Genomic DNA, 19134 nt, shown 5'->3' with positions numbered 1-19134 from the left:
GCACACCGTACCTCTATCCAACGGGATAAAGAGGTGGCTTTCAGAGAGACCCTCAGCTCTATAATACATATGTATGAGGCAATATATAGTAAATGAAATAGTAATAATAATAATAGTATAAATAATAATAATAATACTAATAAAAATAGTAATAATAAAAACAATAATAGTAATAATAAAATAATAATAATACTAACAATTGTAACAGGTAGGAACTGATTAAACACTAATATCGGGAATATCAGTGATATATCGGTCAATATCGCCGATATTTTGGCTGATATTTTGAAACTATTTCACATGAGGACCGATAACCGAGATACCACCGATATTGACTGCATAGCACGCAGTACCACCATTAACAAAAACCGATAAAGTGACCTTAAGGGATTCGTAATGTTAACTCTAGGTTAATGGATTCAACGTCTTCCTTGATTTACTGATTTAACTCATAGACCTATCGTTTTAAAAAATTCCAAGTATTAACAAATGGTAAACAAATCACACAATGACTATTTTAACGATTCACGTTAAAAAAAAGAAAAGAAACCTAATCTTGCATGTTATTGTCAACTATTACGACCAAAGAAGCAATTAAAATCGGAAATATCAAGAAAGACACGAAACACAACGGATTTTAATACCTAAGAGCAACTTCCTTCCTTACAGTATAACGGATTTTCTTATCAAAGCATCTTTCTTTTCGCTTCTCTCTAAACCGACTCAATGAAGCAGCCCTTTGCGGCTGACTCGACCTTCCCGGAAACTCCGTCAAACCCTATAAATTCAAACAAACAAACCCACTCAAACAAAAACACCAAAAGCCAAAACTCACAACAATTTACACTACTCATACCCTTTGATTTTGAGGAGGAATCCCTAAAGTAGGTGCACCAGTTGGTACTTCATACCCTCCCAAAAGCAATAACACAGCTTGCACCTGCAAAATCCCCAAATATAAATAATTTCCATAAATTAATTAAAACTTCATCCTTTCAGCCATCAGTTACACATTTAATGCAGAAAAATATTGGATATCGGTCAAGGACCGATATTTGAGATATCGGTTATCACGGTGGGATATCAGTAAATTTAATATCATGCAGAATTTATATACATGTATAGCAATTTAACACTAACAATTCAGTATACTCTCCTACCAGTAACAAATTAACCTTTTGCAACTTATAAAACACTAACAATTGAAGCAAGTAGGAACTAACTAAGACTATTATCAGTACTGATATTTTGACCGATATTAATAAACAAACAAAACCGTAATCCCAAAACAACCTTTTCAGGTGAAACAGCATCAAAGACATAAACTTCACCCTGAAACGACAACGTAAGCTGATCGGCACCGCCACCGGGTCCACCGCCAGCACCACCGGCAACCGGATGAATCTCGGCATCAGGTACATACAACGGATGCGGCGGAACAACACCCATATCTTCCATTCCACCACCTTCAAGACCACCAGTACTCTGCAACCCATGATGATTATGATGATGGGTGTTGTATCGGATCTGACTCGGGTTATCTATCGACTCCTCTTCGCCACCTGCAACATCATCGTCTTCTTGCATAACTACATGTGGGTTATCATCGTTATTGATATTATGATGATGATGGTGTAAATTGGCTGCTTCGTACATCGATGAATGATGGTGGTGTTGGTTGTTGTTGTTGTTATTATTATTATTATTAGCTTCTGACATCATCCAATTGCATCAATTGAAGCCTGGAGTTGCAGAATCGAATTGAGTGGTTGATTGAAATATTGGGGTCATGTGATGTAACAAAAGGGGGAAAAAAGCCCTAATCTTAGCAGGATGAGGATTTCATGAACTTCTCACAATTTTATGAGGCTTTATGTGACTTGTACCTCGTGCGACGAGTGTTGTAACGATGTGTTTATTCGTGTTTTAAGGACGTTTGTTTCCGAATAAATTGAAATCTGTAAAATTTGTCACGCGAATGGTGCCATAAAATAAAAGCGTTTTTGTTTTATATGAATGAATTTTAAGGGATTTTTGCGTAAGGGCTAGCACTTTCATTCGTTGAAATGTTGTGAGTTATCTCTATAAAGTTTTAATTTTGACCATGCTTTGCCCGGGTTCTAAGTTTTTTTTGACTGGGCTCTAGTGATTAAAAACAAGTATAAAAGTAGGTAGGTGTCATCTTCTATCGTTAAATTCTAAAACTGGTGCATGGGAACAAGTATAGCTTGAAAGGTGGAGTCACGAGCGTCCATATATAGCTAAAAATGGATGAGCCTTGACCTAGCCTAACAATACTTATTGCGTATCATTGAAACATAAAGGCCAAAAGATTAATTGGGAGCAATTGACCTTCCGGTTCAGTGGTATGGGGTGATGGTTTAGGCTTTAGGTTTTAGGTTTGTAACTTGACTAAAGGAGGAGCTTCCCATAGTGGTGAGTTTGTTACTTGATGGTGTTCCAGAATGAGTCAAGCCTTAAGTGTCGAAAATAGTATGGACAGTTGACAGTCTATCTCAGAAAGATTCATTCGAAAACTAGGGATCCAGACACTGTTAAAAACAAGATTAATTTCGAGAATTTGAAGTTACTTTATATTCATTCATGCCTTTAATTGAATAACAAACAACAAACATAGATAGCTATTTATAGATAAAGGAATAACTAGCGAGTAGCTACCCACTACCTCACAAACAACTCCTGAATACCAGACCCAAGAGTTTTTTTCCTTTTTCTTTTTCTGAAGGGCTTCTGTTGCATTGTCAGTGGTGTCCTTAAAGTAGAACCGATAGCAGGGTCGGCCCGAGGGCCAGTGAAACCAAGCAAGGGTTTTAGGCTTACACTTAATTAAGACCTTCAAATAAAATAGAACAATTAAATATACATATATTATAATAAACAAGGTAAACTCAAAATATGTGTTGGTCTGATGGTAAACTTGTACGATGCTTGACTATAGGTCATGAGTTTTACCTTAGTTCTAGGTAATTTTTCTTTAATTCATAATTATCATAAAAAGGCATAAAATCTCATTTTGATTTAGACTTTAGAAGCCCCACCCGATAGTTGAAATAAACTATCAACAACTGAATGGAAAACTATCATACTTGCATGGTTGCATGACATCAAAATACCCTCGGTTGTGCACGTGCACAGATGACAGATCACCTAACTCATGGTTTCTATACTATCATCAAACAAAAAAAAACAATATCACACAAATTTAAGTAGATGAATTATATCTTAAACCATAGTTGTAAATAATTAATGTGATATATGCAATATACCAATATATTTTCATTTCTTCTTGTCAGCACAAGCTCTTTATGATACAATACAAAATTAAATTGCAGAATTGTATCACCAATTGGCAAAAGTTTAAATATAGATTGTTTATGCACGAATAACGAAAGTATTGCTTAAAATAGCCAAAACATAAAAGTTGTCTTATTCTTCATGTTGATATATTTCTGTTTGTGAAAGACAAAAATAGGATCACAAAAATTGGGATATATGCATATGAGACAAACAGAGATCCCCTGAAAACCCAACAAACATTCAAGAACACCATGAACATCGACGAAGAAATTGAGCATCTCAAAGAAGAAATCAAACGACTTGGCCACAAACAATCCGATGGATCTTACAAGGTAATCTTTAGATTTACCCCGTATCGTTAGATGATAATTTGATTGATTTAGCACATTATGGTTGATATGACTCGTTTGGTTTAATTCTTCCATTTCTGATTTAAAATTTGATAACTGGATGATCAAGGTGACATTCGGGGCGCTGTTCAACGATGACAGGTGTGCAAATATATTTGAAGCGCTAGTCGGGACGTTAAGGGCGGCCAAAAGACGCAAGATCTTGCCCTCCATATAATATGTACTCTCGTTAAAATCCCCAACTCGCGGTATATGATTCTGTCATAAGAATTCCCATATCAGTTTGCATTATCGTTAACTTTAACTTCAAACAAATAACAATGATTAAGAAAGTTAATTAAGAACTAACCTTCCTGTGCTTGCCAATTATGTTACCGTTATTCCCAATAATAACTGCCGTATTCCAAATAGTCTCCCCGTGTTTCAAATCTCTCTCGAGTATTGGGTTTACTATGACCATATTATATTTCCTTGCAAAACTTTGAAGAAACTGAGTTGACTCGCCATCAGCAGGCTCGGCAAATTCACACCATCGTTTCTCACGGGTGCAAAAGGCAAAAGGCATCATCCATGCCTCCTGTATTTCAGTCAATACATTATTTTTTAATCCAAAGATAAAGAAATATATTGTTATAATATTTTGGCTTACTTGTAGACATAATATGTTGACCCCTGAAGCACCTGCTGCATCGATTATGGGCCTTAGTTTTTGAAATATGGCTTTCTTTTGGTCATGAAAGGGTGCGGTTGTTGATAGAGCAATCGAGTTTTGAATAAGTCCAACTCGCACTATACGCGGTTCTCTTAGTAATTCTTTGTCGGCATTGAATTTGAATGCCTGTAACATGAATTGAAAACCTTGTGTAAATCATATATTAAATATTCCTTGTTAATGAAAATAACTGTCTACCTGAATATCAAAATCATGTTGTGAGGACAACTGTTTGGCAGTTTCTACAACTGTCAAGGGCTCGAGTGGTCTTCCACAATTCAGTCCAATAAGCAAGCGACTAACTTCCTGCAAAAGGATTCAATTCACACCATTAAGAAAATAACAAGACGATTCAAGAATCAACAACGTACAATTGCACCTAATGCCCTTTGATATTATCTTAAGGTTACGTGTTACAAACAAGGCTGCTAATAAATTGAACCTCAACAAGTTGTGCAAAAAAGTATAACAGATTGTTTCGCTATTAATCAAACACCTGGCATAAACAAATGAGAATCTTATACGTATTGCACCTTTTAAAGATCATCCCGGTGACTTTTGGCCAAGTTATTCCCACAATTAGATATTTGTTTGTTTCATGGTGAAATTAATTGTCTCTCATGTTAATAATAAAAGGTCTCATTCTTGGTCAAATAGGATTAGTAGCAGCCAGTTAACCACCAATAAAAGAAACAGTTAAGCTGACTTCTTAATTTGACTTAAAAAAGTCAAGTTGCATCAGTCTACAAGTAGTGCTAATTATTAAAATCTGTATAAAACTTAAATTAAATTCAACAAATACTAATTCAATATAAAGAAAAACTAATAACATCACATCTTCTGATAATGGTAATTATGCAACAATAAACCCTAGCTAGCTAACATGGAGCACACAATAACAAACAAACAATCCATCCAATCGAACATCTGATAAAGAGATATAATTCAAATGAAATGATTATATACTTTTTGAAGTAGTAAACACACAAACACTGTAATAAATAATAATAATAATAATAATAATAGTTAGATGATACCTTGTAAATTTGGGGATCGAGAGACGATTGAAGGAGGTGATGAAGAGATTCAAATCCACAAATCGAGCCTTCACTTGATGATGTTAATGAATGATTTCCATTATTATTATTATTATTATTATTATTATTATTATTATTATTATTATTATTTACAGCTTCGTTCTTCGTCTCCATTTTTCAAGTGCCGGTTACGTAATACACAATTGCACTCCGTCTTTTATCTCGACTATATTATATTTTTATTATATTTACAATTATAGTCCTTCTAATATTTTTTATTTGTAGGAAAATACCAAAACATCCTCACTAAACAAATCTATGGGGTTGTTTGGTTCATTCAGATCTGAATGAGTCATATCTTAACGAGTCTCTGTATCATTCAGAAAAAAACAATAAGGTTGTGTTTGTTTTTGCTTATAAGGTCTGCACACATAAGCTCTTGAAGACTGTTTGTTTTTTTTTTTTAAAAAGATCTGAAAACTGCTTTTATGGTCTTAAAAATAAGCTAATATCACCACCTTCACATTTTTTCACACTTTTTAACATCATACCAACACCCAATGTCCAACACCACCACCACCACCCACCGTCCACTGCCTACCACAATCGTCTACCACCACCCACTTCCATAGTTCGTACACCACTACCAATTATTTTAGCAGTCTACAAACGTTAAATGACTTTTACCTATTGTAATATATATGATAGGTAACTAATTTTCATTTTATACAGACGATATCCAGTTTATAAAACAAACAATATTATATTTTCAGATTGCAGATTTTCAGACCACATATTCAATTGCAAACATTAAATTAGATGAAATCAGATTGCAGACAACTTTTGTCTTCAAAAACAAACAACACCTCAGTCTGAATGATTCAGACCTAATTCAGATGATTTTCTGTTTGAAATGAATCAGATGCAAGATGTTTAAAGTCTGAATGAATCAGATATTTATATCTGAATGGTTCTATTCAAATACAAACAAACAACCCCTATCTTACTTTTGGTACCAATAATACACTCCATCTATCATTCACCAAATATTCTCTTGGTTTTAAGTGTAAAGTGTTTTAAGAAATTATTTTCTAGATGATTTTGTTGTTATCATGATGTAGCATTTATTAATATAACTTTTTTTTATCTTGAGGTTGATTCATTGAACATACAATAAAGCTAGCAAAGAGCTAGACAATTTCAATGAACACCCTGTTACAAGTCACCGAAGCTACAATATTTATCAAAACCAAGAATCCCAACTCATTTCCACAAGTTTTCCTCAAATGTTTAGCTTAGGCCACCCGTAGTGGGTGGCGAATCCGGCGATGATGGTCGCAAACACCCCCCCCCCCCCCCCGATTTGTGGGGCGATAGGGGGGGGGGGGGCGCAACTATTCATCGCATGCTTCACTCTTGATTTTATTATTATTGACTGTGTGTGGTATATATGTGTGTGTGTATTGGGCTACAACACCATTACACCTAAAAAACAAAAACTCATTCTTTACTGATTGGGCGCCACATGATGCAGAACGCTCCATTTTGTAGCCCTTCCACTACACATAGCCGAGAAACTATACCTTCTAATGTTTATCTTGACGCTCTTAATTAAGACTTGTTTGTTGTCATTATTATTATTATTATTATTATTATTATTATCAAAAAAGCGACAATACATCTTTTACTATTGTAATCATCAAACAACCTCTTTTTGAGACACACCTTAATTATCCAATCAATTTTAGGTATATATAGCTTTATTATACTACAACGGTAAAGATTAAAAGTGAAAATTATCTTCATCATCATCGTACTCAGTATATCCCACCAATAGCAATGCTATGGTAGGGTCTGAGGAGGGTAAGATGTAGACAGCCTTACCTCTATCCCATAGGGATAGAGAGGCTGCTTCGGGTGAGACCCCCGGCTCGATAGTAGTTTTGAATCAAGCCTTGGACATAAGACACATAACACTCAATCATCGGGACACCGGCTGATTGGTGCATGTGCCCTTGTCTTTCGGCTATCAACGCCACCACATGATGTCTGATTAACCTTCCGCCACTTTTAACGTTATTTTCACGTGATTAGTAAAATAACGTCAAAATTAGTGCAATTTTGATTTCATTGATTTCATTGATTTCATTGATTTGTATTTAACAAGATGTCACCCTTAGACACATAAATATGATTTGCATTTGAACACGCATTTATTTAAACTTTAAAGGTCAGCATTTATTTAAACTTTAAAGGCCAACTAATGACCGACCATGAATATTTCATGCAATGAGTATTTGTTTTAAGGTGGAAACTGCGTTTTTTTCTCATTCTTCCAATAGTAACTAAATTTTAGTAATTAAAATGTGTATAGCTGATCTATATCAAAATTTGTGACCATTTTTTCTACAACAAATACATGTTTTGTAGCAGTGGTTCATGCTAGTTTATATTATTAACAAGGAGATATAAACAAACACAAACATATTAATTTTCTTAACAAACAAATATGAACATGTATGTATCGTAAACGAAACTTACTAGATATATGGGAAACATTGATCATACAAGTGTACGTATTCTAGTTCCTGATAGTATAGCTTGACATGGAATCTCTAATGATAGGCCCCACCTTCTCATATGTCTTGATGATACAAAAGAACATTACCCTATACGTAACAACCATACCAAACAATATTCCTAGATCAATACATTTGGAGTATTTCATTTTGACACGCAACACGCTCGTTAGTATCGTTTCACCATCGATGGTAGGAAGACCGCCTGGGTACGCAGGGAACGTAAGCCCTTCAAACTCATTTTTATACAACCCTTCCAATGCATACCTATGGAATGAAACATAGTACATGGGGTACTTCCAAAAGACATGAGGTAGTTGGTTTGGTAACCGAAAGAACCCGACACCTAGAAGGCTAGAATCATCAACCCTTGGACTCCGATGCCAGATATGATGCCCATTAGCAAATTTGGCACAATGGCAACTACAATCATCATTTGTCATTCAACCAGCAACATTGCTATCAAGAGGACTAATTCGAAATATATGAATTGTCCGGGTTTTCTTTGGAGCCCAGTGAACGAGTAAGCTATGGCTCCTGGGATTAAGGAGATGAGAAGTAGGTACGGTATTGAAGAGACTGCGTGACTGATAACATATGATCCTACCCCAGTACCCCGTAGGGTCCATTTAGTCTTTCGCATTCAAAAACCTACATGTTAGTTACAAAATACAAAACAACAAGAATTGAAAACAAATGCCTAATTAGGCAAGCATGATACATACATCCACAAACTGTTTGGTTAACATATATTATTTAGCATGAACCTTAAGTTGGTCATAGTCTTCGTGTTTTTTTTAAGTGGTGTCACGTTTAAAAGATAAGGCTGTTTTTATTTTGTAAGGGTCACATACAAACAAATTTCTATATAAAAGTATCCACAATAAGGAGGTAAGCAAACATTAAAAAACACGCCTAGAAGAAGGGGAATAATTAAGCCATGATTTGAACTCGTCACCTCCCACACACCAAACACATTTGTTAACCATATGGCAAGCCAGTTATTTAATAACTGATGAAATTATGCACATCTCATAGTAAAACTTACATTGATGGAGTCAAATTCGAAACCAATTTGGTAGAAGAGTGTTCCTAATGAGAAGCCCAATGCAACATATATACCAAGTCGCAACCAGTAGTATCCTAGGTCACGATGCATGTTTTTGAATGATCTTGCTGATAGCACCATACATTGTGTAATGAAACTGGCTTGCAAGCCTCCTCTTCCCTCGATTAGATCTCCTTCATTCGATTCACAAATATAAGATTTGTTAATGTAATGATCGTAAAAACACAAATATATATGATCATGCGTACCTCTACACACAGAGTAGCTATTTCCTTTTGAGTTTCCATATATACTTCTGACGACTTGTAGGCTTCTGCAAGTACATCGATTACTTCATTAGAAACGTTCCCGACATCGGTACTCTATAACGCGAAAAGAACAAAGTTAAGCGTAAGTGAAAGGGTCATGCTATAGCTTCACCACCCCATCTGATTTCACGCCATCAAGCAGCCATCCACAAAACACTCAGACAATCGTTTTGACAAAAAAAGTCAAAAATTTAAAATTATTGGTTAGACAGCTAGTTTGAACAGTATTCGAACAAGTGTTCTGACTATTGGGGTTCAAACTTTGAAAATTATCTGTCAAAACAACCGTTTGTTCAATACTCTGACAGTTATTCTGACCATAGACTATCAACCTTCCAAATATTTTGGCCGAACGACAATTTGAAAGGGTTTGAATTAGATGTGAGGCTATGAGTGTATAGATATCATTTAAAAAACTCTAAAGTTTAGTGTGAAAAGAAAAAAATGACAAAAATAAGGGTACAAGATTAAAATTTCTTTAAACTTATCACTCATTTGTGATTTTTTTTTTGGATTAGTACATGATTTAAAATTGAACTAAGAATTTTAGGCGATTTTATTAGGAGGTTCTCTAACCATACAAAGGAACTCATGCGAGTTCTGACAACATTTTTTTTTTCTTTTTTTGTTTCTTCAGTTCCTTGGTGTGATTTAAAAAATATTGGGAGACATGCAAAGTCCATAGAGTTTTTCACCAAACTTCATAGAGTTTGCTTACCATAAAAAGTTGTGGAGTTTTCTTGAAGGGGCTGCAGTGAACTGCCTAAATATACAAGAACTTCCGATAAAACGCATAGTAATTAAGTTGAATCTTAAATCACCTAAGTAAATTTAATACAGTATATATTATGTACTGTAGTGGTCTTAGCTACCTCATCATAATCTGTATTAATTGTCATTAGGTAGTGATCAGCAGGACTTTGTAGCTCTGGACAAGGAAAACCATATATTGCAAAAAACTGATGGTACCAACAAAAGTAGGAGTTACGTTCATGCTTTGCGATATTGATATCCAACTATATAATATTGTAATCTTCATGATCATAAGATGAAGATTATAATTACCTGGTTTGTTGAGAAAGTAGGACCAAAGTATAATGTCTTTCCCAGAGACAAAAGACAAAGATTGTTGAAAAGCCCAAAAACTTGACTGCTAGGTTGATGGATGGCTGTCACAACCGTCATCTGGTATTGCTGAGTTAGCTTGGCAATCCGGCGCATGACATGGTAAGACGATGCGTTGTCAAGACCACTTACTGGCTCGTCGAGTAGGAGAAATTTGGGATGTGTTAAGAGCTCTAAACAGATTCTTAGGCACCTCTTTTGACCGCCACTGAGTCCTTTGATCCCCCAGCCTCCGATTCTTGTGTTCATGGAATCTTGGTGCCCCATCTCCCTTATTGTTTTATCAGCGCTCTCCAACTTCTCAGATTTTGGCATCGGCTTGGGCAGTCGTAGTTCAGCCGAGTAGTAAACCGTTTCTTTAACAGTTAGAGTCCATGTTAATATTTGTTATTGTGTCATGTATGCCTACACTAATTTCAACAATAAAAGGTGTATGCATGATCATATGCATATTACTGTGACCAAAAATAAAGACTACTTTCCATTAAACATCCTTAAAAAGGGGGGCAAGTGTTGAAGATCTTGGTCATAGTTGATCATACCATGGTCCCATATGCAAGTCTTGATTTATGTCCGTTGATTAGAATCCGTCCGGTTTGCCTTGTGTTTGAAGCCAATTGCCCTATACATTCGTACAATTAATATGTAAAACGTATTCTTTAAATATGCATTATTGTGTTCTCACTTTTCTATACGTAAACACAAAAATTACAAAGAGCTCGTGAAACACACAAGGGTGTAAAAATGGAAAAATTTTGTGGAAGTAGGTTGTTTAGGAAAAGACTGGTACTTCTAGGTGTTTTCCAAACCTTCATCTATGTTAATTCCATAAGAGTTTTTCATCAAAGGCCATGGAGTTAGCTTGACACTACATGGGTAGGTGTAAAATATAGAAGTCCAAGAAGTTAAAAAGAAAAAAAATCAAGAAAACAACTAGAACTACCAAAAAATCCTTGTAATACATCTTTTTTTTTTTTTTGAATGGAGAAGTACATACCAGCCAATGAATCAAGGAGAGTAGACTTGCCAGTGCCACAACCAGAAGGACCCATAATGGCAACAATTTCCCGGGTTTAGCATAACCAGTGGCATCAGTTAGTATATATTTATATCCATTAATCTTCCATGCACTACCATTAGAGCTTGTAACAGCTACTCTAAGCTTCTCCCATGTCAAATAGGCTCCGGTCCGTCTTTTCTTCATCAGACAGGACCCAGACTCAACAAGTTGGATGCAACATCCTTGTTCATCAACAAGATCTGGACATATTTCACTATGTTTTCTAAAATTAGCCATGATTCAAGATCGAGAATGTTGAAGGAATTTAGGCAGGTTGTGAAACAGAGGGCGGATTTTTGAATCATGAAATGAGTGGGAGCTACATATATAATGACAACATAAGAAAAGAGTTAGCATTAAATGGCGGCAGAGTAAGATAAATATTAAATTACATGTAATGTTGAAATTGGTTATGGATGAGGGTATACCTAGAGCATCCATAACAACAAACAGTCTCAAATCATCATACAAGATCCATGTCAGATTTCAAACAAGCCTTAAAAATTCTCAATTTCATCCACAACAACAAACCATCATAAACCATATTAAAAAATATTAAAAAAAATATCTATATAATATTCTTTGTAAGACAGGCCAACCCTTGCCGTCCATTGGTCGCCCGCATTCTCGGACTTTGCCACCCACCCAAATTGCCACAATGGGGTAACTCCGTAATAACTTGTCTGCTTGTGCCGGTGTAATTCAAACGACACCCACAAACCTCTTGTTGTGGGTGGCCTTTGTATTTTTAATCACTCAGTCATCAGAAGTATAAGGATCATATTGTAAATAGTCAAAAAGTATGTTTAGTTGTGTTTTAATAGAGTCTGTAAAGTCTAGGGACTAGTTGTGTCCAGGTGGAAGATTATAACTTCCATGTCCGGATGTCAATTTAGGGTTGACTTTGAAAAGTCATGACTTTAACGATCGTACCGGTTCGTGATGTATAAATAGGGTTAGAATGTTGTATTCAAGAATCATCAGATTAAAGGTTCCAATCAATAGTTTTGTTTGTTAAACCTTGTTCATCTATATTTCTTATTGTCAAATCACTTGCAAAGAACATCAACTGGGCCAACATGTGTTCTCAACGGGGCTAAATTCATTCCGAACCCACTCCATTCCTCTAAGTTTGTATCAAAATTGGTAAATGGTTTTCTAGTTGAAAATACACTTTTGTGTAGTATTGGTTTTTGTTTGTCTAGAATTTTAACGAATAAATACAAACAAACATGGGCATGCTCAATTTTTTTGACAAACAAATAAAAACAGTAAATTATGTTCATTTAACTAATAATAATAATAACAAATGAACAACAAGAGCGTGAGCCCGCTTAAAACAACATAGTCTGACCAGGGACTCCCCAAATTTAAAGAGTGCAATAGCCCAATTAAAATAAAGTCGCCGCTTAAAAAAAACCCTTGTTTGCGCAGTCAATAAAAAAACATAAACCCCAAAACAAGAATAGCAGCTTATGTGCAATAATTTATTCACTTTTCATACACTTAAGCAGATGATGAATGGTATAAAAACAAAAAAGAAATGACATAAGAGTTCAAAGGCACATTTCTTAGCCCTTGGTACACCCTATTTAGGGTTCAAATAGGTAACGTAATCGAAACTTAGACATATGAGAAAAAATTGATCATACAATTGTACGTTTCCTAGTTCCTAAAAGTATAGCTTGACATGAAATCTCTAATGATAGGCCCCACCTTCTCTTTTGTCTTGATGATACAAAAGAACATTATCCTATAGGTAACAACCATACCAAACAATATTCCAAGATCAACCCATTTAGAGTATTCCATTTCGACATGCAACACACTCTTCAGTATCGTTTCACCATCGATGGTAGGAAGACCGCCCATGTACGCAGGGAATATAAGCCCTTCAAACTCATTTTTATACAACCCTTCCAATGCATACCTATGGAATGAAACATAGTACATGGGGTACTTCCAAAAGACATGAGGCAGTTGGTTTGGTAACCGAAAGAATCCGGCACCTAGAATCATCAACCCTTGGACTCCAGCACCAGATATAATGCCCATGAGTAAATTTGGCACAACTGCGGCTACAATCATCATTTGGCATTCAACCAACAACATTGCCATTAAGACTATTAATTCAAAATATATGAATTGTCCCGGTTCTCTTTGGAGTCCGATGAACGAGTAAGCTATGGCCCCTGGGATTAAAGAGATGAGAAGTAGGTACGGCGTTGAAGAAACTGCGTGACTGATAACATATGATCCTACTCCGTAGTGTCCGTTTAGTCTTTCGCATTGAAAAACCTACATATGTTAATTACAAAATTCAACGTTGTTAAAAAGGAGAATTTTATTCAAGTACATTTTGTTTATTCAACAACACAAACACACATAAGATGTTTCAACAAACCTTGGTTTCTTCAACAAAGGAGGGGAACCCACCAACGGCTAGAATGGTCAAGAATGAAGAAACAAACAAAATCATTGAAACCCTAGCCTGTGTGATTAAAGGAAAAAGAAAAACATTATGAATACTTAATGTATTATAATGATGCCAAGCTATATTCTTTTAACGTTTTCTATAGCTACAAAACAACAAGAATTGCAACCAAATTTGCCCTAGTGCATGATGCATCTTTATTATTCAATATTCAAACACTTTGGTTAACATATTTCCTTTAGCATACGCCAAATATTTTTGCCTGTTTTTTTCTCTAAAAACAGTGCTACATTTAAAAGATAAGGTTGCTTTTGTTTTGTTAGGCACATACAAACAAATTTCCAAGTACATCACTTCAAACTACACATGCAGAAAATAATATATATAATACTATGTTTTGCTCGCACGATGTGCTAGTGTAATATGTTAATTTTTTTTCCAATTAAAAAAAACTTTAGGAATACCTTACTCAAACTAAAGAGATCAAATAAATTGCTCACTTTATGATATAATTTAGAAAAAATAACATATGAAAAGGTTACGTACGTTTAAATTTGTGGGGGGAAGTTTGTTTACTAATTAAATTAAAAGAATTATATAGGTAAAGACGAGGAAGAAAGTTGTATCTTTTTAGTGTTTCAAATCTTAAGTAAAGAACAGGGCCAAAGTTGTAAGTTATATTTAATCAGGGATGTTGAATGGAGGTGTCTAAAAGACAAATATGTCATTTTAATCTCTTAAAAACATGCAACCGAAGTTGTATCATTAACAATAACAATTGTGATACTTAAATTTTTTTATGGTAATTTCAAATATTTTATAAATAGTATAGATATGTTAACAGTACGTTGTCCGTTAATTGGATTTAGCAATTTCTTCATTCCATTTTCTGTATTAAAACAGTTGAAAACTTACATAATTATAGCATAAAAATGTTGATCAAAGTATTTTACTTTTATTTCAAAACAATATTAAATAAACTAAATAACGTATAAAATTTGAGTTTGTCAATATTATGAGATTTTTTTATGATCTACTTCATTAAGTTTGATATATTTCTTCTCCTAACTTTGTTTTTAATTAAATAACTATATCATGCATAAATTAATACGAAAAAAACATGACATAAAAAGTTAAAAATGAGAAAAAGAGGGGCTTTTGTGTTGAATTAATGCATAAATTTAATGTAGTACTTACATTGATGGAGTCATATTCGAAACCAATTTGGTAGAAGAGTGTTCCTAATGCAAAGCCCAATGCAATATATATACCAAGTCGCAACCAGTAGTATCCTAGGTCACGATACATATTTTTGAATGATCTTGCTGATAGGACCATACATTGTGTAATGAAACTGGCTTGCATGCGTCCTCTTCCCTCGATTAGATCTCCTTCCTTCGATTCGCAAATAAAAGTTTCATTAACACAATGAATCGAAAAAAATAAGACTATATATATAACATGATCATGTGTACCATTGCACATAGAGTAGCTATTTCCCTTTGAGTTTCCATATATACTTCGGATGATTTGTAGGCTTCAGCAAGTATATGGATCACTTCATCAGAAGTGTTTCCGGCATCAGTACCCTATAGTGTGAAAAGAAGAACAGTTGAATAAAATGTAACAAGAACACTAAATTTTAGTGTAAAAAAATGAAATTTGATGAAAAATAAAGGTACATACAAGGTTGAATTCCACGACTTGTAAAGTGTTCAAAGGCTTGTATATATCCACGTACACACATTTAATGAATTTTTTGGATTTGCGGATTCAGCTAACTTTTAGGCATTTTATTAAAAGTTCTTGTAGTACTAGCAGTTCGCTAAGCGAACTCCACAGAGATAGAGCCGGCCTTGGGGAGGGGTGGGGAGGGCGACCGTCCCTATCCTGATCACCCAAGCAGACTCGAATTTTATATATAAATCGCATTCTTAATGTTTAAAACTAATTACTCAATTCATTTAAGACTAGTAAGCTCATTCAAAAATTTACTTGTTTAAACCTAATAAAAATCATTTTCCTTAAATCTCAATTTTTTTCTCGGCCTTTGCCCAATATTTTTTAACAATTTTTGGGGGCGGCCTTGCATAAAGGTGTTTTTTTCTTCACCAAACTTAAGCCTTCGGTTATAGTTTTGCACCAAACTCTTATGTGTTTTACACCAAACTCTATGTAGTTCGCTTGATACCTAGAAGCATAACGAATAAGAACTTTCAAAAGAACATGATCTAAAATACTCTGAATCCTATAGGTTCACGGGTCAAAGTTGTGGATTAGTTCATGGGTTTAGCAGATTTTAATTATTTGTTGGATGCAAAGTTTAAGGAGTATGTGGTTTGTAGTACGTGGGTCAAAAAATAATCTTCCGTTGGTGTGTCTCCATTTGAGGTCCTACCTCAACAAATACTGAAATACTGAAATGATTGAACACTTGAACAACAATATAGTTATTACTTAACAGGTCCTACCTCATCAAAATCTGTATTAATAGTCATTAGATAGTGATCTGCAGGACTTTGTAGCTCTGGACAAGGAAAGCCATTTACTGCAAAAAACTGATGGTACCGGCAAAAGTAGAAGTTACATTAATAAAGATTGCTGTATTTGTTATGCTTTATGATATTGATAGTATTTAACTATTGCTGTATTTGTTATGACTTATCATAAGATGAAAATAAAGATTTTTACCTGGTTTGCTGCAAAAGTAGGACCAAAGTACAATGTTTTTCCCAAAGACAGAAGACAAAGATTGTTGAAAAGCCCAAAAACTTGACTACTAGGTTGATGGATGGCGGCCACAACCGTCATCCGGTATTGTTGAGTGAGCTTCACAATCCGGCTCATGACATAGTACGAAGACGCGCTGTCAAGACCGCTCACCGGCTCGTCCAGCAGGAGAAATTTGGGGCGCGTTAGGAGTTCTATGCATATGCTTAGGCGACGCTTTTGGCCGCCACTAAGTCCTTTGATCCCCCAGCCTCCTATTCTTGTGTTCATAGAATCTTGGAGCCCCATCTCCCTTATTGTTTTGTCAGCTCTCTCCATCTTCTCGGATTTTGGCATCGATTTGGGCAGTTGCAGTTCAGCTGAGTAGTAGACCGATTCTTTAACGGTTAGAGTCCATGTTAAAACTTGTTCTTGAGTCATGTATGCCTACACTAATTTGAAGATGAGTAAGCATAGGTAATCATGTGCATATTAGTGTGTTAAAAAATAAATATAACTAACTTTACATTAAACATTAATTAAAAAGGGTCCAAAGTCTTGAAGATCTAGTTCATAGTTAATCATACCATGGTGCCATATGCAAGTCTTGATTTATGTCCGTTGATTAGAATCCGTCCGGTTTGCCTTGTGTTTGAAGCCAATCGCCCTGCATGTTCGCACTACTAACATGTAAAACGATTTTTGTAGGTACATAATATGTTCTTATGGAAATAATAGGTTGTTTAATTAGGAACGTCGACAACAATGCTACTTCTAGGTGTTTTTTAAAACTTCTTGTACTTGTAAGCAGTTTGCCGCTAAGTTCTCTTACCTAGACAACGAACGAACTTCCTAGTATTACTAATTTAAGAAGAACACAAAGTTTTATTAATTCATGTTACTAAACCACCTATAAAAAAGGTTTAGAAATGGAAAAGTACATATACCAGCCAGTGAATCAAGGAGAGTAGACTTGCCACAACCGGACGGACCCATAATGGCAACAATCTCCCCAGGCTTAGCATAACCCGTGGTGTCAGTAAGTACGGATCTAAATCCATTCTTTCCTGCACTTCCAATGGAGCTTGAAACAGCCACTCCTAGATTCTCCCACGTCAAATAGGCTCCACTTTCCTTACTACGTATCACAGTGGTCTCAGACTCAGCAATTTGGATGCAACATCCTCCTTGTTCATCTGCAGGCTCTGGACATACTCCACTGTGTTTTTGGAAACTACCCATGAAGATTCAAAGATTAAAACAGATCGTTTGAGAAGTGTATTGGGAGTTTGGCATCATGTAATGAATGGGAGGCTACGTATATAAAGACATGCAACGTAGGAAATTAAGATGTGGTATTAAGTATATATTAATTACACCTGATATTGACTGTCTGGGCTGTAAGTTTTCTTATAGTAGGTTTAACTTATGGATTGAGTGTGCCTTGGACCAGAGTAAGATAGCTGTTCACGTCAAGGCACTATATATTTTGGGATAATCATCAAAATATCCATCACCGGTCAACTTTAACAATGTACAGTTAGTCATACACATGTCTTAAACACCAAAATGACTTGTTATGAATTAACGTGGCTTATGTAACCTAGCTAATCTAAACCACTAATACATGGCAAGAAACACAAGTATGCTAGCTATTTATCATAATCATTTCTTTAACAACAAATAATTTGTTATAACCTAATGTTGCTTTGTGTAAACAAAAGTAGCACACTAACACATTGCATGTGCGTTAGTATACCAGTAATAACATAACTTTTTGTAACAGTAACACCAAAATAAACACCCCATCCCCCCAACACACACACACACACACACACACACACAAAATGTACTAGTCACTATAACCATTTCTCTAACACCAAAATGACTTGTAATAGAGTAATTAGTTTGACGCTATGCACCCAAAATCAACCCACACATTACAAGGTCCAATATTGCTGCACATTAATCATACACATGTCTGTTACACCAAAACGTAAAATGTATTATCTTGTCATACATTAATTAGTATGACACATGTCTTTTGCCACTAAGCCATCCGTGAGAATTTCGTCACTAATCCATCGATGAAAATGCCATGAAATGCAGCAATAGCAACTCTACGTCAGAAATCTATCATTAAATATAATGTCAGTATGTCACTGATCTCTTGGTTATCCGTTCAGGCCTTGATTTTTTATTGAGTATCATCGATGGCTTACCATTGGGCGGCACCCACCTTCACCGATGGATTTTCGTTGAATCTTTCATTCGTTTTGTAGTGACCGGCAAACGACTGAAAACCTTGGAAAGAAATAGTTTGTTTGAAAACTTTCTCATCAACAAAGCGAGCGAGGATTAAAAAAACATGGATCCCACCCACATACAACGTTATAGTTTGGGATTGCCAGCATCAGTGGTCCCATTAGAAGT

The 19134-nt window shown here is 35.2% G+C and overlaps 4 protein-coding genes and 1 pseudogene across 4 annotated transcripts; 1 reads left to right on the top strand and 4 right to left on the bottom strand.

Moving 5' to 3' along the window:
- Window positions 1–309: 309 nt before the first annotated feature.
- Window positions 310–2041, bottom strand: LOC143587541 (GATA transcription factor 24-like). Its single transcript, XM_077068807.1, has 3 exons — window positions 1294–2041; window positions 857–940; window positions 310–778 (listed from the first exon to the last, which is right to left on the bottom strand). The coding sequence occupies exons 1-3, from the start codon at window positions 1720–1722 to the stop codon at window positions 638–640; spliced, it is 654 nt and encodes a 217-aa protein (XP_076924922.1). The 5' UTR covers window positions 1723–2041; the 3' UTR covers window positions 310–637.
- Window positions 2042–3283: 1242 nt separating this feature from the next.
- On the top strand, window positions 3284–3867 carry LOC143587540 (costars family protein At4g33640-like; the record flags this gene model as incomplete). Its single annotated transcript, XM_077068806.1, has 2 exons — window positions 3284–3650; window positions 3778–3867. Coding segments are annotated over exons 1-2 (171 nt in total), but the record flags the coding sequence as incomplete, so codon positions are not given.
- An 8-nt stretch (window positions 3868–3875) lies between these two features.
- LOC143587537 (beta-ureidopropionase-like) lies at window positions 3876–5607 on the bottom strand (the record flags this gene model as incomplete). The annotated part of the gene is made up of 5 exons (XM_077068804.1): window positions 5418–5607; window positions 4579–4686; window positions 4318–4506; window positions 4018–4245; window positions 3876–3926 (listed from the first exon to the last, which is right to left on the bottom strand). Coding segments are annotated over exons 1-5 (750 nt in total), but the record flags the coding sequence as incomplete, so codon positions are not given.
- Window positions 5608–7945: 2338 nt separating this feature from the next.
- Window positions 7946–11795, bottom strand: LOC143587539 (ABC transporter G family member 1-like; annotated as a pseudogene).
- Window positions 11796–13187: 1392 nt separating this feature from the next.
- On the bottom strand, window positions 13188–17992 carry LOC143587538 (ABC transporter G family member 1-like). Its single transcript, XM_077068805.1, has 8 exons — window positions 17649–17992; window positions 17289–17368; window positions 16684–17148; window positions 16464–16550; window positions 15468–15581; window positions 15190–15387; window positions 13963–14049; window positions 13188–13856 (listed from the first exon to the last, which is right to left on the bottom strand). Exons 1-8 carry the CDS (start codon window positions 17941–17943, stop codon window positions 13224–13226), a joined length of 1959 nt encoding a protein of 652 aa, XP_076924920.1. The 5' UTR covers window positions 17944–17992; the 3' UTR covers window positions 13188–13223.
- Window positions 17993–19134: the final 1142 nt, after the last annotated feature.

This window comes from Bidens hawaiensis, unplaced genomic scaffold (genome assembly GCF_021521415.1).
Source record: "Bidens hawaiensis isolate Kalapana, Puna unplaced genomic scaffold, B.hawaiensis_p1.1 tig00035547_1, whole genome shotgun sequence".
NCBI lineage: Eukaryota > Viridiplantae > Streptophyta > Magnoliopsida > Asterales > Asteraceae > Bidens > Bidens hawaiensis.
The sequence above is the reverse complement of the archived record's forward strand: the minus strand, read 5'-3'. Positions and strand labels throughout refer to the sequence as shown.

Excerpts from the sequence above, each read along its gene's own strand:
- LOC143587541 (XM_077068807.1), bottom strand. The coding sequence starts at position 1,722 with ATGATGTCAGAAGCTAATAATAATAATAATAACAACAACAACAACCAA. Across the intron at positions 941-1,293 it reads ATGCTGTTTCACCTGAAAAG|GTGCAAGCTGTGTTATTGCT; the intron begins GTTGTTTTGGGA and ends GGGATTTTGCAG. Across the intron at positions 779-856 it reads TTCCTCCTCAAAATCAAAGG|GGTTTGACGGAGTTTCCGGG; the intron begins GTATGAGTAGTG and ends TTGAATTTATAG.
- LOC143587538 (XM_077068805.1), bottom strand. The coding sequence starts at position 17,943 with ATGGGTAGTTTCCAAAAACACAGTGGAGTATGTCCAGAGCCTGCAGAT. Across the intron at positions 17,369-17,648 it reads TCTCCTTGATTCACTGGCTG|GGCGATTGGCTTCAAACACA; the intron begins GTATATGTACTT and ends GCGAACATGCAG. Across the intron at positions 16,551-16,683 it reads CTACTTTTGCAGCAAACCAG|TTTTTTGCAGTAAATGGCTT; the intron begins GTAAAAATCTTT and ends CGGTACCATCAG.